The 25,634-nt window shown below is 50.9% G+C and overlaps 1 protein-coding gene across 3 annotated transcripts in view; it reads left to right on the top strand.

Moving 5' to 3' along the window:
• Positions 1-25,400, top strand: part of PMP22 (peripheral myelin protein 22) — a 32,599-nt gene extending 7,199 nt beyond the window's left edge. For 2 of the 3 annotated variants that reach the window (XM_042967130.1, XM_042967129.1), the window contains exons 4-5: positions 15,772-15,912; positions 24,024-25,400. In XM_042967130.1, coding sequence (XP_042823064.1) covers positions 15,772-15,912; positions 24,024-24,187 — 305 coding nt within the window. In that variant the 3' untranslated portion in view covers positions 24,188-25,400. Of the gene's footprint in view, positions 1-15,771; positions 15,913-21,554; positions 22,153-24,023 lie in introns of those variants that run through there. The other variant, XM_042967131.1, reaches the window with a different exon arrangement.
• Positions 25,401-25,634: the final 234 nt, after the last annotated feature.

Genomic DNA, 25,634 nt, shown 5'->3' with positions numbered 1-25,634 from the left:
GAGAGGGAAGTCGCTGTAGGATTTGACAAAGCTTTCCTGACATCCCGGGTTTTAAAAGACTGAGCAAGGACAGCCTCCGTTGTTGCTGAAGCTACTCATGATCTAGTATTTCCGTTGGAGATGTTACAACTGCTGACAGAGACCAGTTTGGGTCCAGCTCCATAAAGCAGGCAGGGAAGGGGCCCTCCGCTCTGGCTTTTGCACGGTGCACAAGCTTTGTGTCCCTGCGGGCTCCGCACCCAGTAACCCCCAAGCTGTCACTGAAGCATTGCAAACCCACATCTCGAACCTCTGTATGAAGAGAAACTTCTAGAACACTTACGGGGCAGTGTCTGTGGGGGAAGGATCGGCGAGGAGTAGAAAATCCTGCTTTACGTTTAAGCTTTCCCGGGGGTGGGGCGAAAACAGAGAGGCCTCTGTCCTCATGGATGTGAGCAGCCCCGAATCTTTTCTCGGAGTGCGTGAAGGATATTGGATGAAAAACATCCTAGACAGGGCGCAGCGCGTTTGCATGGTGAGTTGACAGCCGAGTAACTGAAATGAAATACTCGTGCATGCCTGAGAATGCGGTGATAGCCCTGTTTGCCCCCAAAGCCACAGCATCCGGTGCCCCCCCCACCAGGATCTGGCTCAAGTGCTCTGAAGACTCCAGATGGGTGGCGCCCCCGCTCACTACTGACACCTGGTGGTCACCAGTGGTGATGCTGCCCCAGAGAGTGGTTTTTTTTTTTTTTGTTTTGTTTTTTTAATTTTTTTTTTTTTTTTTTCAACATTTATTTTATTTTTGGGACAGAGAGAGACAGAGCATGAACGGGGGAGGCACAGAGAGAGAGGGAGACACAGAATCGGAAACAGGCTCCAGGCTCCGAGCCATCAGCCCAGAGCCCGACGCGGGGCTTGAACTCACGGACCGTGAGATCGTGACCTGGCTGAAGTCGGACGCTTAACCGACTGCGCCACCCAGGCGCCCCGTGAGTGGTTTTTCCCCAGGCCTCCCCAGGCGTCAAATGCCACTCGGGGTTGGCGTGAAATCCTGGACTCTGAGGTCCGGACGGGGGCAGAGGCTCAGCTGTCTAGACTGTGCTCCGGCCGTGCCTGGGAAGGAGGGCAGCCTTCACCTCTGGGCCGGTTACTGACCCCTGGTGCTGCACTTGACCTGGATAGGAATGGCTGTCATCTCCGGCCAGCAGCCCATCTCGTGTTATTTTCAGCAGGCCCCTTCTCGTCTCTCAATTGGCTCCTGATGTGCCAAGCTCGCGTCTTGGGTCCGTTGACGACAGCTTTGGGGTCTTTCGAGTGGGTTCCAAGTCCACGTGGTCGCTTTCCGAGGGCCACCCGGGAGCCTGCCTTCTCCCCTGAGCCTGCCTTCTCAGATGTTTTGAGGGATCTGGGCTTCTTCGAAGTTAGACGTTTCCATGGAAGCTTCCCCAGTAGTTGTTATCTCCGCTGACGGCTCCCCGGCCGGTCAGCCTGTGTTAGGACTTCAGCTCTGACCAGGGGCGGGGGATCCTCTGGGCCTCCTGTGCTTGGCCGATCGAGTCTAACAGTTTCCGAGGCAAACCACAGACGCAAAAATCTGCAGTTACAAACGTTAGACCGCCTTGACGAATGAACTGAGATGTGCGTTTGTGCTCAGGCTGTTCCAAACATCCTCTGGGATGAGGTCCTCCAAAGTGATTCGTTACCGAGAGCGACGAATCGCTAAGTATGTTACAGGAGCGTTAGGTGAAAACGTGTCGGTTGACCTGACTGGCTGGCTTTTACCGAAGGGACTTGTGATGGTCCGTGCGGGGCCCGGGGCATGACATCTGCCCCTCGTTTTCTGTGTGAACGGTGCCCCCTGCCGCGTGAACCTCATGGAGGTCAACCAGCTGGGTTGTATAGACTGAGGGAGAAGTCTTAGATCTTTCCCTCAAGCTACCTCTTGCTATGAGAAGTGGTTTTAGCTGTCTTACCTGCCTTCTCATTTTCTGAATTCGTTTCCATACCTTCTGGGTCCATCCTTAACTTGGCTGCAGGTGGGGGGCGGGAAGAACCTTAGGGGGGGGCCTGTTCATCATGACCTTGTATTGACGGCCTCCCCGGGCCCAGGGAATATGAGCACTTGGAAATGGTGGACCTTGCCCTTGAGGGGCCTGAGCCTCTCTGAGGAGCCAGCAGATAAGTGTGGGGGGGCAAATCACTGGGAAGGCAGCGTAGGCCAGATGCCCAAGGAGTGGGGGCAGGCAGACAGCGCCAGAGTTCAAGGGAGGAAGTCTCGTGTGGGAGGTGGAATCTGATCCATCCTCCAGAGGATGGGCAGGATTTAAATAAATACAGGCAAGGAGGAGGATATCCCTACCAAGGCAATGACGTGACCCACAGCAAGGGGACAGCAGTGCAGGGGACGTGTTGGATCTGTCGGCTAGTATTCGGATGAGGATTAAAATTGACTGCAATGTAACAGCACCTCTTCAAGTGGCTGTGGCTTCCGTAAGACAGTTTCCTTTCTCTTGGGAGGTCGGCGGCCTGAGAAGAGAGAGCTACGGCGCTTCCGTGAAGTTGTCAGAGACCCAGGCACTTTCTAGCTCTTTCCTTTGCTCTCTCTTGAATGTGGTCCTCATCCTCATGGTCGCAAGGGCTGCTGATGCTCCAGCCATCTCATCCAGGCTTCAAGCGATAGGGCGGAGAAAGGAGGAGGAGAATGTGCGCCCTTCCCTTTTCGTGAAATATCTCCAGAGAGACCTCACTCACACTGCTGTGTGTGTTCTTTTACAGGAACTTAGTCACACAGCCACACCTAGTTACCAAGGAGGCTGAGGATGTAGTCACTTGGCCTCGTGGGAAGCACGGCTTCTCGATTCCTAGAAATTTAACAGCAAGTACTCCCCGTAAGCCTGGCTTGAAACACTTCTCTCAGGGGCTTTGACCTTTCCCCCCTCTTTACCCCGTCATACTCTTTACCATAGCTCCTCTGGGTCCTAGGCAGTTTCTGGGCAGAGCCCCGTTATTTTAGGATTATTCAAATATTTCCTCCTTCCTGTATCCTGGGCTCTAAGAGCCGCACCGGCCGTTCTCACAGAGATCCATATTGGAAAGCGTGCGACCTTTGGACTTTCCTCTTGTTCTCCCCACCTCCAGTCCCTAAGTCTCCTCGTTTCATCGTGTCTCTCGGATCTGTGTTTCCTTCCAGCCTGGCCTCCTCTCCTGACCTTCCAGATCTGCATATGCAGCCTCCTTCTAGACGGTTCCATTGGGATGTCTCAGGGGCATCCCCGAACCAGTCAGTCTCCATTCTCCTCCACCAAATCTACCTCTTGGACAATTCCTAGTATTTTAGAGAATGCTGCTAACGTCTGCAGCCCGTGTGGATGTGTTTCCTTCTGGTTCCTCAGCCTGGCCCCCCCCCCCCCGCCCCACCGGGCGCTGGCTGTTTCCTTGCGGGTCGCCACGCCTGCAGGACTTATCAGAGCCACTGAGGCTGCCCCCTAACCCGTCACCTTGCTTATTTCTTTATAACTCAGTTTTCACACCCAATCCAGGGTGATATTTTAAAAAAATACAAAGCCGGCCCTGTCACTCTCGATCTCAAGCCTTTCAGAGGGCCCGTCCTCGGCCTTAAAATTCAGATGGAAATCTTTACTAAATCCCATAGGAATCGACCTGAATGGACCCATTCCCTTGAAACCTCATCTCCTGGAATTTTCTGCCTTCTCTTAGTTCCTTGATCATGAACTTCCCACCTCCGGGGCCCGCCCCCTCTCTGCCTTTCTCCCTTCCCCTGTTTTTTAATGTGCGGCTACTCCCTGGCTGCCTGCCATATACCAGATACTGTTGTAGACAGCAAGGATGTAAGAATGAACAAAAGCTTGCATTTTACTGGGCAAAACAGCCAATAAGCATGAATAAATTTGGGGGCAGGGATGGGAACTACAACGAGAACGAAAACAGGGTCATGTGTAACGAGGGAAAGGAGGCGTCGTGCGGGCGTGACCCCTTGGGGGTGACCGGGAGTCAGCCACAGGAGCATCTGGGGCCGATTCGAGGCAGAGGGGACCATCTCGTGTAGGAAAGGGGCCTGGCAGCATTGAGGGACAGAGGGCAGGCCTATCTGGTCCTTCTAGAGCCTAATAAACAGTTTGGCGCCTGTAAATGCATTTCTAAATTTCCTTTTTGATGTTTATTATTTATTTTTTTTTTGAGAGAGAGAGAGAGAGAGACAGGCAGGGCATGAGCAGGGGAGGGGCAGAGGGAGAGAGAGGGAGACACAGCATCCGAAACAGGCTCCAGGCTCCGAGCTGTCAGCACAGAGCCCGACACGGGGCTCGAACTCACAGACTGCGAGATCATGACCTGAGCCAAAACCAAGAGTCGGATGCGTAACCGACTGAGCCGCCCGGGTGCCCCGTGTGTGTGCAGTTTGAAAGAAGGGGCCCATGCTCGACACGAAAGCATGAAGGCAAAAAGTCAGGCCCTCCTGCAGTCTGTCCCCCGGAGCCTCCGTCGTCCCCTCCGGTGTATAAGGAAGGACGCCGCACACAGGTGCCCCTGTTTGCCAGTGACCCCGGGCTGGCCTCCTGTCCCAGAGTGTGGGCTGGGGCCAGGATCACAAGCTAAGAAAATGAGCCCTCGATGCTTTTCCTTTCCCTTCCAAGCAACGACGGCCACAATAAATTCGTGCCAGTCAAGCTCGTGGGCGGCATTCGATGGATGCTTTGCATTGAGAATTAGAACAATCTAAGCCTCGCCAGTCTCCGAGGCCCCCCCAGCCTGAGCCTCTCGGGGGCACTCGTTCTCTGGGTCTTTTCGACGATTCCAGACCTATCCATCTGGTGGCATCGTCATTCCGGCGAGGGCATCGGAGCATTTCCTCGTCTGCGGCTCGGTGCTTGGGCAGATTTTAGAGGACACCGGAGGCCCTCTGCCCTTACGGGGTCGTGTTTCGCAATTTGAAATCTTTGTGGCTCCGTGGACCGACCCACAATCTCTGCCCAAGTAATGGCTCTCGCTTTTACAGGCCTGTGTGGGTTGCCAAGGCCCTGGCGGGACAGGGAGCGGCCGGGGTGGGGGAGGTGGTGCCGTAATGCTGATGTTTCAGCCCCCGGAGCTCCCCGTCGGCCGCCAGCATCCAGGAGTTAATTCCGAACGTGTGTGCAAACCCGCGCCTGAGCCACGTGGCCCTTGACGCTCACAGTCTTCGCTTCTGGAAAAAAAATTTAAGTTGCGTTCCCAGGATTTCCGCAGGGTCGAGAAGGCGTCTCTCTTGCGTCTGGGGAGCGGGGCCTGGCCGTACTGTGGCGCGAGGTTGTGGGCGTGGGTTTTCGGTGCCCGAGAGAAGGATGTCTGGCGAGAAGCCTTCGGAGCGTGGCATCCATCGTGGGCACGCACGGGCACTCGCAGCGTTGGGCAGGACTTGGGAGATCACGTCCGCCCCTCTCCCGCCGCGCCTCACTTCAGGCCCCACTCCAGTACGCCCGCCACGCGCGCATCCTGCCCGTGATGGGGAGCTCACTACCTTTCAAGAGAACCTCTTGTGCTTTCCAAGCGCTGACAGCAGCATCCTTTCATTTAGTTTTTGAACGTACCGAGCGCATCCTGTGTACCAGGCGCTGTTCCACAAACCAGCCCCACAGACCGAGCCACAAAGACCACGTCTCTGTTTTAGTGGGGCGCACGGGTCCTTGGGGGAGGCACAGAATAGACAATAAACGAGGGCGGGGGGTGGAAAGGACCCAGTAGGAGACGGGATGGTGGCCTCGAAAGTCACCCACGGTGGGGGAGGCTGGTTTCGGAAAGGCCTCTTTCTTGCCCTCTCGACTTCAAGACCGGAGGGACCTGTCCCGTGAAGGACCACAGGGAGAATATTCCAGGAGGTCATGGCAAGGGGGCCAGACCCTGAGGCGGGGAGGAGTCCGGCGTGACTGAGTGTGCTGGCTGGACGAAGGGGAGTGAGGTGATGAGGGGAGAGGGGCTTGGGGGGCCGTATTGCCAGGGCCCCAGAGGCCACAGACTGAGAAGGACAAGTGAGACACCATTGAAAGATCTTAAGCAGAAGAGGGGCGGGATTCGATTTGTGTTTCGAGGGCTCAGGCTGGCTGTTAGGTTGAGAGTAGGGATTGGCGGCCAGGCACTGGGATCGAGAAGTCTGTAGCTCGTGGCAGAGGGCCGGGCTGGAAGATTCGTCAGGTACCGCCTGTAGAGGGCAGGCACCCAGCCTCTCCTTGTCCCTCTGGAGCTGGGGCGGTGCGTGGGCTTGCCAGGTGGGCGGGCAGAGAATCGGGGAAGCTCACACCGTGCTCCCTCTTCCCTGTCCAGCTTCCGTGAATTTAAACCTACAGAAAGGCCGTAGGATCATTTAAATCGCGAGAGAGAGTTCAAACACGTCATTGACCCTCTCCGCACCCCTCCCCGTGTGTGTCGAAGTTGAAAACCCAGTAGCCTGGGCATCTTGCCTTTTGTCTAACCAACTGGGAATCTGGGGCAGGTGCCCTGGGTGCCGAATAGAGTGAGCATGGAAAGGCAGCTACCACGTCGTGTCCCAGAGCGTCTTCTCGTTCCGGGTGTACTTGTGACATGGTGGGGGAGTGTCCAGAGTGGAGATGACCTTTGAGCTGGGCTTTGGACGTTGGGGAGAATTTCGGTAGGCGTGCAGGGGAGAGAAGGACGTTGTGCTAGGTGACGGAGGGCCATTACCGCGATTGATGGGGTAGGGGCTCTGTTCTAGCTCTTGACCGCCACGATGCTTGGCCTTTTCGAAAAGGCTTTAGGAATCAAAAGGAGAGGGGGCTTCTGGCTATTATTTTGCAGAGAAAGCCTCTCAGACCCAAAGATCCTGCAAACAACCCGGGCATCCCCCTCACCCCTTACACACTCCTGGCTAATCGGAGACTGCAGCTCACGCACAATGCCTTTCTGTCCCCCTGCTGCCATTTTCTCTGGCCAAACCCAACATTTCCAAGTGGTCCGCTCCAAAAAAAAAAAAAAAAAAATTTTTTTTTCTGATAAGTCCATTGGAAAAATCGGAGAACACTAAAAGCTAAGGGCTGCTTCTTTGATGGCAAGAATTCTCTTAGCCTTTAACGTTTCGTTGTAGGTTGTAATTAGCACCCGAGGGGGGAGCTTAACGTACTTGACCGTGGGACCCGTCCCTTGTTTCTGTTTTTTTAGTCAACCGGTGGGTAAGTGGTCCCACAACAATTCTCTTTTTTTTTCCCTTTTAATATTTATTTATTTATTTTGAGAGAGGGGGAGAGGCACAAAGAGAGAGAGGGAGAGAGAGCACAATAATTCTTCGAGGGACACAGCCTAGCCTCACCTGATCCTGTAGTTTCTAGACTTTTCCAGCCGGAGCATTTTCCAAAGGAAACCTAAGCTGCCTTAAGTGTTTGCTGGTATCCTCTGTGCCATATTACATTCCCTTTTGGAGCCCAAGGTCTCGTTAGCAGAATGAAACTGTGGTCTCAAACCCCAGTTTGAGTGGTTCCTCTGTCCACCCCTGAGCCAGTTAATGAGGCTTAAGCAGGAACACCTTGACCCGAAGTTTCTTTCCACCTGCTTGACATGGGCGTGTTCGCTCGTTTGCTCTAATTAACAGGCCCCCACGATTCCGTATTGGGCGGTTCTGTATCCTCTTGTGTGGGTGTAGACCCCCCCCCCCCCCCGCCAGGGTATAGACCCACGCGGGGGGCCGTGCAGGTGCTCCAGCGGGTGGGTGAAGCCTTAAGGGCAAAGGCCACGTTGTTCAGGATAGAGGCCCCTCGGCGTGTCAGCTATTCCTGGAATGGCATTCATAGTGACAAATGAGGAAAATGGCAATTTGTGTGGTGGCCGTGGGCGGGGCGGTCTGAGGGCGCAGAGCCCGGCCTTGTTGGTCATGTGCTGTTGCAAACAGCCCAGCCTTCTGCCCAGGTGTGCACGTGCCTGTCGCATCTCTTGCATTTGGGATTTAGCCCCTCTGGTGGCTTCTTCCTTGGAGGCTTTGTTTCTTTCACGGCCTCCCCGGTGTGTGCTCTGACTTTCCCTCAGCTGTCTGTCCTCTCCCTTCCAAGAAAACCTGTTCTCTCGATGGAAACAGAAAGCGTTTGTGCCTCGCTCAGAGAGGGACCCTGGGGGGGGGGGGGCAGGGGACGAGAGGGGCAGGGGACTGACTCTGTGCCGGTAATGAAAGCCGCAGAAGGGCCCAGATGATCTGGTGCTTTGAAAAGCGCCTCATCCTTTCTGAGCCCGTAACTCACTGGACTCCAGGCCCCGGCTAAGAATACAGCTGCGGGGGCAGATGTATTTCCTTCATTGCTTAGCTGCCCCGGCAGCAGGAATCTGACCTTGAAGCGAGCTTTGATCGCGGAGTAACTCAAGCTTGCCCTTCTCTGCCGGGGACGCTGGGTCGGCCTGCCTCCGCGGCCCACATCCGCAACCCATCCAAAAGCTCTTGGACGCGGCACTCTCATTAGAACAAGGTCTCCAAAGAGTTTTTAGGGCTTTAAATCCCTGTGCTCTGCCCCAAACACTGTTGCTGGAGTTCTGCCAGGATTTACCGGGTATCCACTTGGGGGCCAGCCACCGAGTGAGGAAGACTGTGGGTGCCCAACGTGGGCTCAACTTGCAGTTTGAGAGACAGCGTGTCCCCGCGCTGGGGCCGGGATGGGGGTGCGGATCTGTCACTTGGCCTGTTGGCCTGACGTTAGGCGTGCTCCGTATAAATCAGGCTTTCTGTCTGACATTGATCCGTCATTGATAGCTCTGTGCCTTGTATCAGACGTCTCTCCACCCTAAGCATGATTTCCTGTACGTGTGATTGGCTTTGCGATAGCAGAGCTTGGCCACGTAGAGGCTGCGGGCCGGACCTGGCCCACCGCTCCCTGATTTTGTACGTAAGGCCTCATCGGATGAAACGTACACATTGGCCAAGACCGATTTGGTGCTAGATGGCAGAGCCCGATGGTTGCTGCCGAGACCGTACGTGTGACCTGCAAAGCCAACAATATGGACCATCTGACTCTTTACAAATAGTCTGCGGAACTCTGAGCTGAAAGTGAGATATTCTGGATTGATGTCAACGTTGTTCCAGGATACTTTGGAGTTCTGGTTGGTCCCCTAATAAAATGGCTGGTGTGAGCCCTGTGGTCTCCCCCCTTATCATGACTGGAGTCACCCGGATGGAGGTACCCCCAGAACCCTGGAACAGTCTGTAAATGCTTACTTACCCTGATCTTCAACATCAGCTTTTTTTTTTTTTTTAAGTTTATATATTTATTTTGAGAGAGAGCGAGAGAGAGCATGAGTTGGGTAGGGGCCAGAGACAGCATGAGTAGGGTAGGGGCAGAGAGAGCATGAGTAGGGTAGGGGCCAGAGACAGCATGAGTAGGGTAGGGGCAGAGAGAGTGTGAGTAGGGTAGGGGGCAGAGACAGCATGAGTAGGGTAGGGGCAGAGACAGCATGAGTAGAGTAGGGGCCAGAGACAGCATGAGTAGGGGAGGGGCCAGAGACAGCATGAGTAGGGTAGGGGCAGAGAGAGGATGAGTAGGGGAGGGGCAGAGAGAGCATGAGCAGAGTAGGGGGCAGTGAGAGCATGAGTAGGGTGGGGACAGAGACAGCATGAGTAGGGTAGGGGCAGAGAGAGCATGAGTAGGGGAGGGGCCAGAGAGAGCATGAGTAGGGGAGGGGCCAGAGACAGCATGAGTAGGGTAGGGGCAGAGAGAGTGTGAGTAGAGTAGGGGGCAGAAAGAGCATGAGTAGGGTAGGGGCAGAAACAGACAGAGAGAGAATTCTAAGCAGGTTCTGTGCTGCCAGCACAAAGCCCGACATGGGGCTTGAACTCATAAACCATGAGATCATGACCTGAGCGGAGATCAAGAGTCAGACGCTTAACCGACTCAGCCACTCAGGCGCCCCAACATCGGCTTTTTAAATCGGGTTATTTGTATCGTCTTTTGACAGATCTTTTATATCAGCTTGTTTGATCCTTGCGACCGCTCTACGAGATTGTACGTCATGTTAGAGAAGAAAAATTCAGAACCCCAAACGTGGCAAGTGGTAGTGAAGGGGGCGGTCAGCAGAAGCGGGTGACAGAGCTGTCCCCTGGGCCTCTGTAACTGGACTGAATGACCGCTGGGTGGTCAGGCTTCATATATCCTCATAGAGGATCGAACACCTGCCATGCCAGGAGCATAGATACCTGCTCTCCATTACTGTCTGCCGTGGGTCTAGTCCAGTCCAGATGAAGGATTCTGGCTCTGGACCAATGTCCTGTGAACTTCAGAATCCCCTCAGGACATCGTCGGCTTCCTTTGGAACAATACTGACCAGGCTCTCGAACCTTCAGCCGGCCTGTTTGGGGCTGGAACGCAAACTTCTCCCTCCTGGCTCAGCGCTGTTTTTTCCCTTCTGTCAACATGTGGCTTCTGATTTGATGGCATTTGAAGAAATGTGAAGTCCCTTTACTCTTTGCAGGTGGAAAACCGGTCCTGTCCAGATTCCAGCCATTCTTTGAGTTTCGGAATCCTCACTTATTGGGGCCTGCGAGGTTTTCTTTACCTTGTGATCTTTTAAATTAGTTTCAGTTTATTCAAAGATTACATGAGAGTATTCTCCGTATTAAAAATAAACCAACTGATAGAGCTCATTTAAAAAATAGCTTTAATGGTTATTTTTGAGAGAGAGAGAGAAAGACACAGAGCACGAGTGGGGGAGGGACAGAGAGAGAAGGGTACAGAAGATATGAAGTGAGCTACCTGCTGACAGATTCTGAGCTAATTCTACAGCTCAGAGCCCGACACGGGGCTCAAACTCACGAACCGTGAGATCGTGACCTGAGCTGAAGTCGGATGCTTAACCGACTGAACCACCCAGGCGCCCCCAAAACAGTATAGACCTTGACAGAAGACAAACTCTTCTCCATTCCAGCTCTAGTTCCTGGGGGCAATCGTTGATATCAATCTGGCACGTCCTTGGCTCTTTTTTCAATGAACACACACACACACACACACACACACACACACACACGTTCACACCTGTGTGTGCGCATTTGCGCATATATAGTGTTTTGGTGTGTATTTACACAATGACATCACGTCGTGTATACACCTGAGTCTTTTCGTTGTCTTGAGGGCTTTTCAGTGGTTATTCATTTTCTAACTCATGATTTTTTAACTGTTGCAAAACATTCCATTGCAAGGATTTACCTTAATTTATTTCCACTCCGAAGAGTGGTACCACAGCGAGCATCCTTATTCATTTCTCTTGGAGCCTATGTTTAAATGTTTATCCGGGATGTAGTGATTAAACTGTGGGGTCGTGGTATTGGCATTTAAAGTTTTATTTTTTTATTATTTTTTTAAATGTTTATTTATTTACTTAGAGAGAGAGAGAGAGAGAGAGAGGGCACGCGTCAGGGAGGGGCATACAGAGGGGGAGAGAGAAAATCCCAAGCAGGCTCGGTCCACATTATCAGCACAGAGCCCAATGCAGGGCTCAGTCCCACAAACAGTGAGATCATGACCTGAGCCAAAATCAAGAGTCGGACGCTCAACCGACTGAGCCACCCAGGCACCCTGACATTTAAAAATTCAAATGGATTCTGCCAAATTGCTGGGCACAGAACAATTATTATATTATCATCCCTCTGAACGGTATACAGACGTATCTCTCATACGTGCACTCTGTTGACATGATCAGTCGTCTTGATTTCAGCCAGTGTGATAGGTAAACATTGGCATCACATCCCTTCTGGATTTCACTTGTGTTTTCCCAGTTGCTAATGAAGTTGAGCACCATCAAATATGTTTATTGGCTGTTCGTATTTCTCTTTTGTGAATCGCGTGTCTCCGTGGCTTTATAATTCTACACTGAGCCTTTTGATGCCTCTGGAATTGAATTGTGTGGATGATGTGAGCTAGAGATCTACTTGGGTTTTTTGACAAATGGATGGCCAACACCGCTTGGTATCTGTTCTATCCTTTCCCTACTGAGTTGTATGTTGTGTTTATTATATACTAAATTCACAGGTGTACTCACAAAGTCTTAATTCTGTCCTGTTGTTTTATTTTTCTTTCATGGCTAATACCACATTGTTTGAGCTGCTAAAACTTTATAATATAAGTATAATATAAGCTTGTAGCATAAGCTATATAGTGTAATCTAATATAAATATAGCAACATAAAAATATATATTATATAATTTATGGTTATAATTATACTATGTATACATATATAATAATACATGTATATATGTTGTATATACATATATATATGTTTGATATCTGGTAGGTGATGTTCTGCCTCATTGTTTTTGTTTTTGTCTCTTTTTGTTTTTTCCTGTTGTTTTTGTGTTTGGTTCAACATGTTTTGGCTCTTGTTGCTTTATTGTCCTTTAGATAAGTTGTTAAAGCACGTGTCACGTTCTGGCTGGGATGTTATTTAGGATAATATTGAACTCGTAGATTGCTTTGGGGAAAAGTGGCGTCTTTATGACTTTGAGTGTTTCTGTCTGGGGACATAATATGTTTCTGTGTCTTTAGCACGTCTTCTGTGTGATTTAGTAAAATTTGTCTGCCTTATTGATTCCAATAGAACATGGATTCCCCATGTTCTTTGGATTCCCCAAAGAACATGATTCTTTAATCAATTGTATTTTTGTCATTTTTAAATTCTATTAATCTCTGCCCTTCTCAGTAATGAGTCCATTGATTCCGGATTCATTATTCCTTTTCTAATTTCTTGAGTTGAAAGTTCATTCTTTGTCATTTCTTTTTATTGTTTAGTAATTGTTCTAAGGGTGTCCATTAAATGCTAAGTATTGCTTGGGCCACCCGCCTATAGATTTGTCACGTGGTACAGCGGCAATCCTTGCTGAAGAAAGTTTTGGTTTTTGTCTCGATTTCTCTGTCCGGATACCATTTTTTAAATTTCCAACATTATCTTGGCCAGTTTGTTTTTAATTTCTACTTTGTGTTTGCCTCAAGTTGTGCCGGTATGATTTCTGCTTCCTTTGAAATTTATTGAGATTTTTTTGATGCCTGATACGGAGTGTGTAAGACTGTTCCTCGTGCGTTTGAAAATAATTCACGGTCTTTATTATCTGGATGCAAATTTGCTATATATCTACTAAGTTGAATTTGTTAGCCCTGTTATGAATAATCTCTCTGCTCCTGTGTTTTTGTTTTTGTTTTTTGCTAGTTGATTTATCTATTCTGAGAGAAGTGTGCCAGAGTCTTTCACCGTGATTGTGACTTTGTCAATATCTTCTCGTATTCCAATTATCTTTTGCTTTATACATTTTCCAGGATGTGTTATTATATGCATAAAGGTTTATGACTGCCATTTCCTTATGGTAAACTGGATCTTTCTTCACTAGGAAGTATCTCTCTTTGGCCCCTTTCATCTTTTTCAACTTACTTATTTATTAAAGTTTATTTATTTGAGAGAGAGAGAGAGAGAGAACGTGTGTGTGCCTGCGCAAGCGGGGAAGGGACAGAGAGAGTCGGGGAGAAAGAGAATCCCAAGCAGGTTCCGTACTGCCAGTGTGTGGAGCCCGATGTAGGGCTTGAACTCGTGAACCGTGAGATCATGACCTGAGCAGAAATCAAGAGCCGGATGCTTCAACTGAGATACCCAGGCACCCCTCATCTTTTTCAATTTAAATTCTGCTTTATTTTTCTGCTGCTATGATTACTATAATTGCTTTCTTTTTGTTAATATTTGCCTGGAGCCTCTTTTAAAAATCTTTTGATGTTTCTACCATTGTTTGTTTGAGATGTATCTCTTGTCTCAGACTATAGACAGGAATTAATGTAATTCAAGGTGAAATTCTGTGTCAATGAGGGACTCGAACCCATTCACATGTATTGTGATCGGTGATTTGACTGGACTATCTTCATGTATGTGATTTATTTATTGTACTTATGATTGAAAAGCTTCTTCTTCAACTCTGTATCTCCCAGAGCCAACCTGAGAGCTGGGCTCGCAGCAATAGATGTTCAACAAATGCTCATCGAATAACACCTTCCTTGACCCCAGGATTCTGATCTGATTTGACCACGTACGGCAAAAGCCCCCCATTGTAATGGGGTTGGGACTAACGCTCAAATTATTGGTAAAAGAAGCTCTCGAGAAGGCTTTAAGTTCCCTTTTTAATTCTAAGGGATCTTTCCTCTTCGTGTAGATTTAATGTCAAAGATTTGAGGTCTTCTCGAAGTGTGAGGTCTGTTGTTAGGGTTTAGTGGGGGGTAAAGATTTCAGAACTGGGGGAGGAAATCCAGGGTACTGTCTGCATCAGCCATACTCCCTGGGAGGGAAACTGAAGAACGTTTCCCAGCAAAACTGAATCACTGTTTTCAGTTCTGGATTTGGGTCTCACGTATCTTTGTGTTTCCAGACTCCCCTATCAGAGTCCCGGATAATTGGTTTACTCTCGAAAAGACAGTATTCCAGCAACATTAACTTCATGGCAGGCTCACCTAGAGGGACTAAATATGCTGGAGAAAGATGGCACCCAACCCGGGACATCTTTTTCCTACCTGAGTTGACACAGAGACTGAAAACACAAAAGAAGCGTATGTTCTGTCACGGTGAAAAGGATGCTAGACTGGAATCAAGGGCCTCTCAGGTTTGATCGTGCCCAGTTGGGCCCATCCAAACATCTCCGGAAATCTCTTTCCGTACGAAGGAGCTGGATTAGTTGATCCGGATCCGACACTTCTTCCAACCGTGTCTGGAAAAGTCTTATGCTGAAACTCCGGTGACAGTTAACCCAGCCAACACCCTTAAGATTCTGCCATGATCTCTTGGTAACTCAACCCAGGTTCATCTTATTCAGTGACTGACTATAAATCATGCAGCTTTCGTAGCGTTGAGTACCGCGTTAAGCAGCAGTGTGTGTTTTTCTAAGCCTTTACGAAGTAGCCAGTTACTGATCGGAGAAGATAAGGCCCTGTGGCTTCTCCAGTTGCTTTGCCTTGTGTAGAGGAGCACCCACCCCGGTGATTTCTTTGGCACTTGGAAGAAGGGACGCGGGTGACAGGCAGGCAATGCCACATGCGGGTCTTCGAGTAGGACACCGTAGGCTCCCTCTGTAGGCTGAACCCAGGCTGTCTCCTCTCCCTTCCTTCCGGAAATGGCACTGTTTTACCATAGATGGTGAACTACAGAATTCTCTTTTCCACCTGAAGTTTAGTCGGAAGCGTGGAGATTTGATCCGAGGCTTAGGGGAGGGGGGGCGGGTCAGGCATTCAACAAAGATGTGGAACTGTTGTCCAGCGTCCCACCCGGTGACCTGTCAGAGCACGGGCTGCTCTGTGCTGAGGTTCATGAGTAGGATCGAGATCGGCCAAGATCCAGCTCGGCTGAGCAAATGGGTTTTCGCTGCAGGGTCTTCTCCCTCAGCATTTTCTTCCAGTTTCCTGCAGAATTGGCTTTGGCTCTGACCAGCACTGTTTGTTCTTCCCAGCCAGCCCCACGATCTCCACCTCTCCTTGCGGGGGTGGGGGGTGCTGATATTTTGGACGGTGGTTTTGAACTGTGCTTGGAAGACAGGGGTTCCAATTGGCAAGCCCCTGAGGGCAAGAAGAGAGCTGACGGTGGGAGGGGCTCAGAGGCAGTGGGCGGGGCTCAGACCCTTGGCGAAAAGACTGGGAAGGCGTTCAATAGATTTTAACTGGAGTTTAGCTCCTCGTTCCGGGACGCTAGTATTTTCTTGCAGCCCTTTCTTAAAACGGCCACAAGCAAGCAGGTATCCCAAAAATGGATCGTCTGAGTTCAGGCTGACTTCTCCTAACCCCAGTGCCTCTCCCCTTCCAGAATGGCTGCAGTCTGTCCAGGCCACCATGATCCTGTCGATCATCTTCAGCGTTCTGTCCCTGTTCCTGTTCTTCTGCCAGCTCTTCACTCTCACCAAAGGGGGCCGGTTTTACATCACCGGAGTCTTCCAGATCCTTGCCGGTGAGTTGGGGATGACAAACTCCACGGGGGAAGCTGTTCCTGGGTCTCCAAGGCTGGGGAGTGACTGATGTTTGTGAGTCTGCACATTGGGTGGTTTTTATAAAGTACAGGTGTGTGTGTGTGTGTGTGTGTGTGTGTACCTACGCATGCACCTTAGAATTTGAGAACTCTCTCCCTCCCCAGGGAACAGGGTAGATGGGAAATAGGACTTAGGGACTCGAGAACGAAGGTCCATAACCCAGCCAGACCTAATACCGGGGACGGAGCCACGGTCTGGACACATCATCGGAGGTGAATGTTAATAAGGATAGGAGTAGAGTAAAGGCCACGCTTGAGGGTTGTATCCCTGCACGTTGTGCGAAGCCCCAAGGAACCATCCTTCCTTCAGCACGGAAAGTGGCCCCAGTGGGCAGCTGAGGTTGTTTTCAGGTACGTGTCTCCCACCTCCAAGCAGTGGTGAAGCCACGGCACATTCTTGTTCTCCTTTACCCCAGCTCCGGGGCTCCACTGGGCTTTGGCTTACTGTTGTCCTTCTTAGGTGTCTTCACTTTGGCACCCCCCACACGGCATCATTTCCTAACATGGGGCCGTGACAACACGCGAGAGGTCTCATTCCTCTCCTCCTTTTTTTAAAAAATTTTTCTAATGTTTATTTATTTTTGAGAGGGAGACAGAGCGCGAGTGGGGGAGGAGCAGAGAGAGAGGGAGACACAGAATCGGAAGCAGGCTCCAGGCTCTCAGCTGTCAGCACAGAGCCCGACGCGGGGCTCGAACTCACGTACCGTGAGATCGCGACCCGAGCTGACGTCGGACGCTTACCGACTGAGCCGCCCTATTCCTCTCCTCCTTAAACCACCTTCCAGTTCCCCCACCGGATAGGTTATCCGTATGTACGATGTGCAGAGTCCGAGAAGCTTCTCTTATAGAGGGTGACAGCTTCCAACTTTGTCTCTAGATTCTGGCCAGTGTCTTCCTTCACTGACTCTTCTCTTCCTGTCTATTGACTGCCAGTTGACTGAGTCAGAAGGCGCCGGAGAGAATTAAGAGATGCGGTGGTGGATCCTATAATCCGTGTTAACAAGTCACACGCTCCCGGTGCACCAGAGAGCATCTCTGTACTGTGAGATGTTCTAGATGCCGGCTGGCTGAGTAGGCGGAGGGCTAGGCTGTCCTCTCTTCTTTTAGTTGGTTGTCAGAATGTCCGTGGTGCTGAATCACCACCCTGTGCTCAGCGGCAGTCATTGGAGGGTTGATAACAGCTCACACGTCTTTGGTGAGTGCAGATGTAACGGCTTACCCACGGCCGTACGGTAAGACACGGGCTGAGGTTAGATGTTGATGATCTTTTCTAGAAGCCAGAGAGTCCCCCCCCCCCCCCCGCCAGCTTCCCTGGAAAAAGGAGGGGAATTGGACAGCTACTTCTCATGAAATACTTAAATACGGCATTCCGGTACGTGCAGTTTTAGGATGTGAAAACCTAATAGGGCTTTGCTGCTTGCATAGGTTTAGTTCGACCAAGCAAGCCAAGCTCCTAGAGTGGTGCCGGTTTTATTAAGTTACTCATTATGCGGTACGGTGTCATTCCTAGGTGTGTTAGAAGAAGAGTTATCAATTAGTCATTCCTGTTTCTGAAAGTAATACACAAAACTGGAACGTGGTCTGGAGATTTCTTTTTTTTTGGCTTACCATTTACAGTTCAATGTCAAGTCGACTGATGATCATATCTGTTGCATCAGTGGATCTGTCCTCAAGAGAGAATAATACAGACTTAGGAACCAGAACTTTCATAAAATATATATATATACACACACACACACACACACACACATATATGCATATACATATGCATATATGTGTGTGTGTGTGTGTGTGTGTGTATGTGTGTGTATATATATATGAGACCTATACAAGGGTGTTATTTTACTGATAAACTGAGATCAGTAGAGGATAATGAATAGCCAAGGTCACCCAGCTCAAGCAGGAACAACCAGAAGCCCACACTTCCTCCGATACCACGTGGACTCGATATAGTTAGCAACCTCCTTATGGTTAGAGACAACGGAATCTGCCCGAATTGCTACAGAACGGAAAATGCAGGGCGGAAACTCCGCTTTTTCCAAAATATAGTTCCTGATGCACCCTCACTTCTCTGTTTTGAATCGCCTGTGAACTCGATACAAGCCTTTTAGAATGCTACTATTTAAAAAAAAACAAAAACGCTTGGGGCGCCTGGGTGGCTTAATCAGTTAAGCATCCAACTTCGGCTCAGGTCATGATCTCATGGTTTGTGAGTTTGAGCCCCGCGTCGGGCTCTGTGCTGACAGCTCAGGGCCTGGAGCCTGCTTCGGATTCTGTGTCTCCCTCTCTCTCTCCCCCTCCCCCGCTGGCGCTCTCTCTCTGTCTCTCAAAAATAAATAAATGTAAAAAAGAAATTAAAAAAAAACCCCTCTATGTCTAAAAGCACATGATTTGTTCTTCATTTCTCCCCTTCCAACGTAGCTTCTTATCTATCATGGGATCCAGTGTTCAGTTATCAGTTCATCAGCCTGGTGGCCCCGGTTTGAATAGAAAGTCATGTTGGATGAGAAAAGTCAAGCCACAGTAGCAGTTGTAATCTACCAGCCCTAAGGAATGTTCTCTTCTGAACTGTTCACCCCAGTTAGCGGGAGCTGAAAGCAGGTGGTCTGGGAGCCGCAGGTTCCCTGCCCCACCCCCCCGAACGTTGCATTCGAACTTGATCTACAGGGTCCTCCCACTCAGGTTGAGAACTTCAAGGAGAAGAGGCTTCACTTGAAGATTTCCGTGCTTCTGCAAAGCACTGAGCCGTTTTAAGCGGAAGCCCTTGGAATATTTTCTGAGTCTCCCAATACTTTCTGCGCTGCCTCTGCCTCACTTCCCTTGGAAGGATCCAGCTGTGGTCTTCGTAGATCACACGCACGAGGGTGCAGGAAAGGCGGATGAAAGGTGTGGGGGGCTCTCGGGGCTGACTGTCCATGTAGGGAGCCGTCTCTGCCTTTCTCCAGATTACACGTCTGTGTGTGCTTATTGGTCTGCCTGATTCCCTTCTGCGTGTCGTAATTAGCAGGTCTTAACATTTACGAGCTGTCTTCCCTTGATTACATACTTCGAAGGTTGGCTGCTTTTGGGGGATATAGCAACAGGTGTCTTCATCTAGTTCATTGCTTTTTTTTTTATATTAAAAACATGTTTTTTGATGTTTATTTTTGAGAGAGAGAGACAGAGCACAAGCAGGGGAGGGGCAGAGGGAGAGGGAGATGCGGAATCTGAAGCAGGCTCCAGGCTCGGAGCTGTCAGCACAGGACCCGATGTGGGGCTCGAACTCGCAAACCATGAGATCATGACCTGAGCCGAAGTTGGATGCTTAACTGATTAAGCCACCCAGGTGCCCCAGGGTTTTTTTTTTTAATAACAGAGCCACCTAGGCACCCCATCTTTTTAAATTTTTTTAACGTTTATTTATTTTTGAGAGAGAAAGAGCACAATCGGGGGAGGGGCAGAGAGAGAGAGAGAGAGAGGGAGATGCAGAATCCGAAGCAGGCTCCAGGCTCCGAGCCATCAGCCTGGAGCCCAATGTGGGGCTTGAACTCATGAACTGTGTGAGATCATGACCTGAGCTGAAATCAAGAGTCGGGCACATAACCGACTGAGCCGCCCAGGTGCCCCGAATAAAGAAGGTGCTTTTAGAAAATTCCAGTGCTCAGCCTTTGTCCCTGGAGAGCTCTTGGGAGGGGCTGCTCCCTGGGTGACTCTTGATCAGGGCTTAGGAACCACTGGTGTGGCCATCGAGCTCTTTGTTATCCCTCGGTCTGGTCTTACTGGACTTTCTCTGCTGATGACTCTTCCCACTCAGGAGCCATAGATTGTTCCAAACCCCGTTCTTAGAGAAGAGCCATTCTGAATCAGTGTCTGGACTTCGGAGTCCTTTTTGTTTCCAGAACCTGCAGCCGTCTGTTCTCAGACAGCGCTTACCCTGGCCCTAGCTCTGTTGGGCTGGGTTGCCCTCGATGGGAGAACATCAGGAAATTCGCAGAAGTACAGACCCGAAAGACAGATGCACATTTTGACTGATTTCGTTACTTGACGCCCCGCACCGAGCTCCGTGCATCGAAGGCTCCGTAGAAGGCCCTGAATAACCCGCTTGTTGGATTACTGGATAATTGTGTTCCCTTGCCGCGAACTCGGGTCACGTGTGTATAGCTTACTATTTATTGTGATTAAGAGGAACAGAAAACCCGGTCAAAGGGGACTCCCGAGGGAGGATTTCTGTTTGTTCTGTTTGTTTCGTCAAACAGACTGATAGAGACCTAGGGCTTTAGAACGAAAGGATTTTGGGGATGCATAAAAGCACGATGCCCTCCCTGTTCCGAGGGGCTCAAAGGCAGCTGTGGTCAGACACCACATTTAGAAACCCCCACTTAGGAATGAACTAAACCAGGGGCACCTGGGAGACTCCGTCGGTGAAGCGGCCGACTCTTGATTTCCGCTCGGGTCATGATCTCACGGTCTGTGGGATCGAGCCCTACGTTGGGCTCTGTGCAGACAGCTCAGAACCTGCTTGGGATTCTTTCTCTCTCCCTGTCCCTCCCCTGCTTGTGCTCTCTCTCTCTCACTCCCCCCACCCCCAAAATAAATAAATTAAAAAAAAAAGAGGGATGAACTGTTTCAGATGCTACTCCAGCCGTGCCCAGGTCAGAAGCCAGTAATGCTGTGGGGGTGATTTTCTAAGCAGCATTTGGGGGCCGAAAGCGGAAACCGGCCCGGCAGTGCAGAGAAGGCTCTGTGTGGGTCCGACAGAGAGCCCAACGCTTTCAGAGGAATGGACCCTCTAGCCTCTTCCCACGACATTTTGTCACCCTCAGGATGGAGGTGGGGGGATGTGACTCACGGGTGTTCACTCATCCAACCATCGCCACAAGGCAACTCAACCCCCCCCCCCCCCCCCCCCCCCCCGCTGCGTGCTTTCTAGCAACTTCTTTCAGGCTTCCGCTCCGGGCCCTCCAATGAACAGCTTCCGCAGAGGTCACTGATGTCCACACGCTCTCTCTCTCTCTTTTAAGTTAGTTTATTTATTTTGAGAGAGAGAGAGAGAGAGAGCACACAAGCAGGAGAGGGTCAGAGAGAGAGAGAGAGAGAGAGAGAGAGAGAGAGAATCCTGAGCAGGCTCCACGCTGTCAGCACAGAGCCCTCCGCAGGGCTCGAACCCACAAAGCCACGAGATCGTGACCTGAGCCGAAACCCAGAGGCGGACACTTACGGACTGAGCCACCCAGGCGCCCCGTGACGGGGATAGACTCTTGAGTGGCCAGCTCTTCTGTGTTGTCTGGAGAGGGTCAGAGTCCCCCACTCACAGCTGCCTGCCCTCCCAGACTCGGGCCCCTCCCAGGGCATCCCTGTCACTGCCGGGGCACACGCCGCTCGTCCTTGGAGAAGGCAGGACACTGCTGGTGTGACCACAACCTCCCTCACCTTCCCCACGAGGTGGGGGGGTGGGGAGGACCTTCATCACCACGCCCCCACCTACAGGTCATTGAGAAAGCGACTTTATGGGGACCGCCCATTTATGGGAACACCTGTGTGACATTGGGAGGTCTGTCGTATGGCATTAACTCCCCGTGTTCCAGGGCACCGCTATGGCACTACACGCAGACCGCCTTGTCGTCGCGTATACCCTAAAGCATCAGTCTCCCGACGACCGTAATTATGAAGCGTATATCTGCTCTTTGGCTTTGCGAGCGTCTCAGCCGGTGGCTCGTGGCAGCGAAGCTCAAGGTCATTTAACCCCCGAGATACTCCTCGACGGATACCCTACAGACAAGGCCGTCTAGTGAGTCACCGCACTTGGGTGTCCTGCCTCCCTCTGTCCCCCGTGGTCGCCGACGGAACGTGTGCTCTCTGCTGGTGAAATCTGGGCACAGCTGGTCTGCACAGCCACCGCGGCTTTGTTCCTGCCCGTGCTGGGTAGACGCGGGCCCCATTCGGAAGCCTCGCCAGCATGACAAGCATGGGCCTGGCCTTTTGGCACTCTGTTCCCTGGGTCACACTTGTCTTTCTATAGCCCTGCCCCCAGGAGGTAGCCGGGTATCGGCCGAGAGACAACTTCGGTATTCTTGAAGTTCAAGCATTTCTTGAAGACAAGAATTTGCACCTTGCGGAGGTCAGCCACGGAGCCGTTGGGGAAGATAATCGGGGATCGCGGACGCCAGGGCAAATAAAGCACGTTCCCAGCAGAGCCCTCGAATGGCAGTTTGCCGGCCCTTGGTTTTCCCTCTACCCCGGGCATCCGCGCTGTCCCCCTAACTTTCTGTAGGTAGCGGGTCCTGGATCCGATCCCGCGGGAGCTGCGGGACTATTGTGTGGCCTTCTCAACAGGGGCCACTCAAGTGGGAGCTTTCTCCTCTGACTGGGAGAAGGACGGTCTTATCAGGGTGGCGAATGTAGTATATTCCCACTTACGTGCTTTGTTCAAACAAAGTTTACAGTGTCCAGTGAAATAGCAGGGAGGTTAGATGTAGGTGGTCTGGGACATTGGGAGCTTTGGAACCACAGGAATCCCACATAGCACGCTGGGTTTATAATAGAGTCACTCAGAGCCTCTCAAAGACCCTGTTTTCAGGAGGGAACAGAGGGAACAGAGCGGGCTTTGTGGGGCGCCAGGCTGGGGTGCTGACATCGCGGGACCCCTCCCTGCAGGGGGATGCTGACTGTCACTGTGGGCGCGGACCATCGCTCTTGAACTTGGCTGCTTCAAGAGTCCCACACCAAAGGGCTGCAGAGGTGGGCAGGGGAAGGGCCACCTGATTTATCTCTCGACCCGATAATCTTGCACTCTTGGGGGTTCAGACCCGACCTTGAGGGCACCAGGAACTGTTAGAAGGGACCGGGTGCAATGGAGCTTGATAGATTCCTCTCTCGGCTTCCCACTCATATCCTACCCCCCCCCTTCTTTTTCCTCTCTCTGTATCCTCTGTCTGCCTAACGGTGCCCGTTGGCATTGCTTGCTTGGTCTCCTGAGTGGAAGTCCTGCCAAGGGGCTCTGGGGTCTGCCTGGACCCCAGTGCTCTTGCCCTGGCACAATTCAGATCGTGGCCAAGTGCCCCTTCGCTTTACCGGTTCAGATAACATCACCACCCATTTGAACAGTGCTTTACGGGTTTCCAGGCGCTCCCATGCCCAACCCTCCCTGGAGAGCGCTAGGTGGGTTTATCTTGTGAGTCGAATTCTTGCTGGCCACATCCTTCTGTCGACGAGGCGTTGGCGACAGTCCGAGGAAGAGAAATAGGGCAGAAAAGATGACAAGCGACCTTGGAGATGCTGGTCTGGGTCCCCTCGATCAGAAGCAGAGAGCAGATTCTTTCCCCTGTTTCTGTATCTTCGAGACCCTTCCCTGCTGCCAGATCCAGAATCAGAGCTGCTTTTCTTCTTCTCCTTCTCCTTCTTCTTTTAATTTTTTAAATCTTTGAGAGAGACAGAGTGTGAGTTTTGGGAGGGGTGGGGAGAGAGGGAGGTACAGAATCCGAAGCAGGCTCCAGGCTCTGAGCTGCCAGCACAAAGCCGGACACAGAGCTTGAACCCACAAACTGTGAGATCATGACCTGAGCTGGAGTCAGATGTCCAACAGACTGAGCCGCCCAAGTGCCCCTTTTCTTCTTGTTCTTCTTTTTTTTTAAGTTTATTTACTTACTTATTATTTTGAGAAAGATACAGAGAGCGAGAGGGGGGAGGGGCAGAGAAAGAAGGAGACGGAATCCCAAGCAGGCTCCACGCTGTCAACACAGAGCCTGACTCGGGGCTTGAACCCCTGAACTGCGCAAGATTGTGACCTGAGCCGAAATCAAGAGTCGATCGATTGCTTAGCTGGCTGAGCCCCCCAGGCGCCCCTCAGACATGCTCTTTGAGCACAGCGTTATCTGCGGAAGATTGGGTGACCTTCTTCCTGGTGTGTGTGTGTGTGTGTGTGTGTGTGTGTGTGTGTCAAGAGAGAGGAAATGGTGTGGGCAGGTGTCCGGAGTCCTGTGGAATCTGCAGCGGGGAGGTGGACAGGGGGGCCCCTCCCCGCCTCCCTCCCCCTACCTGTCCCTGTCTTTCCCCAGGTCTGTGTGTGATGAGTGCAGCGTCCATCTACACGGTGAGGCACCCAGAGTGGCATCTCAACTCTGACTACTCCTACGGCTTCGCCTACATCCTGGCCTGGGTGGCCTTCCCTCTGGCCCTTCTCAGCGGCGTCGTCTACGTGATCTTGCGGAAACGCGAATGAGGTGCCCAGACGGTTTAGTCTGAGGCACTGAGCGTACATCGGGGAAGGGAGGAAGGAAACCAGAAAAAAAAAAAAAAAGAGAAAGAAAGAAAAAAACCCAACCCAAACCAACCATCCAAACAAAAGAGCTAGCCAAAAAAACCCAAACTCAAACCAAATCAAACAGAAAGCAGTTGAGGGGGGGGGTTCGTGTTGACTCAAGATGTATATAATATCTATGGTTTATAAAACCTATTTATAACACTTTTTACATATATGTACATAGTATCGTTCGCTTTTTATGTTGACCATCAGCCTTGTGTTGAATCTTAAAGAAGTAGCTAAGGAACTTTTACCTCCTAACCGTATAACGGAGCTCTGTTCTTTTGTTCTGTTTTGTTGTTCTTTTTGTTTGGCCCGGACGTAAAATACTTCCCATCTTGCCCCTTCCCTTTTATCGGAAAGTAGATACCTCCCTTCACTCCACCTCATTCAGAAAACCAAAGCGTGGGTGGGAGCCCCGACTGGCCAGAAGCCCTTTTGCTTGGCGGGCGACCCGGTGCGTCGCGCAGAGACAGGTCCCGCCCGCACCTCCATGCGAAGCCATGGACAGAACCCCCAAACTGGAGCCCTCGGCTTTGGAACACTTGCCCTTGGCCGTGAGTGTCTCAGCCGCACGTCTAGATGAGAAATCGGTGACAGCAAACCTATGAAATGGTGCTATGGATTTACCATTCCTTATTATCACTAATCGTCTAAACTACTCACTGGAAATTCAATTAACGGTTTTACGACATAAAGTAGGATGGACACCTGAGTAATTCTGTGTCATATAAATGGTTTATAACTGCTTTTGTACCTAGCGAGGCTGCAGTTATGACAATAATAAATAAATAATAAACACAGCGTTTACTGCTCCCACATTTTTCTTACGGTCGGAGCATCGGGACCAGCCTCTAGACCCCTCGGGACCGTGCATTCCCAGGACTCCTCTGGGTCTAGACTGTTCTCTGCCTCCAAGGACTGTCTGGCAATGACTTGTATTGGCCACCGACTGTACCTGTATATAAGGTGCCCTTCTGATGCTAAGACTCCAGACCTGTTTTTTTTTTTTCTTTTTTTCTTTTCTTTTCTTTTCTTTTCCTTTTTTTTTTTTTTTTTTTGGCTTGGCTTTTTCTGATTTTATACCAAGTGTGGACTAAGATGCATTCAAATAAACATCAGAGTAACTCAACGATCTCTCTTGGGATTTTGTGGGGACCTCGGCGTGCGCGCGGGGGGGGGGGGGTGGGTGGTGCACTTTAGAGCCGTAGCAGAGAGCAAGGCTGAGCTCGTGGTCTGGGCTCCCTAACCGGCCACAGGGAGCACCGTATGCCTTCCGTAAGCCTGTGCAGATGTCTCCTGACTGAGGGAGAACAGGAATTGCAGCCGAAACAGAAACTGGACATGGACCGGAAGGGGCTTGCGT

The sequence above is a fragment of the Panthera tigris genome, chromosome E1, assembly GCF_018350195.1.
Source record: "Panthera tigris isolate Pti1 chromosome E1, P.tigris_Pti1_mat1.1, whole genome shotgun sequence".
Classification (NCBI taxonomy): domain Eukaryota; kingdom Metazoa; phylum Chordata; class Mammalia; order Carnivora; family Felidae; genus Panthera; species Panthera tigris.
Note: the sequence above shows the minus strand (reverse complement) of the source record. Positions and strands in the feature narration are given on the sequence as shown.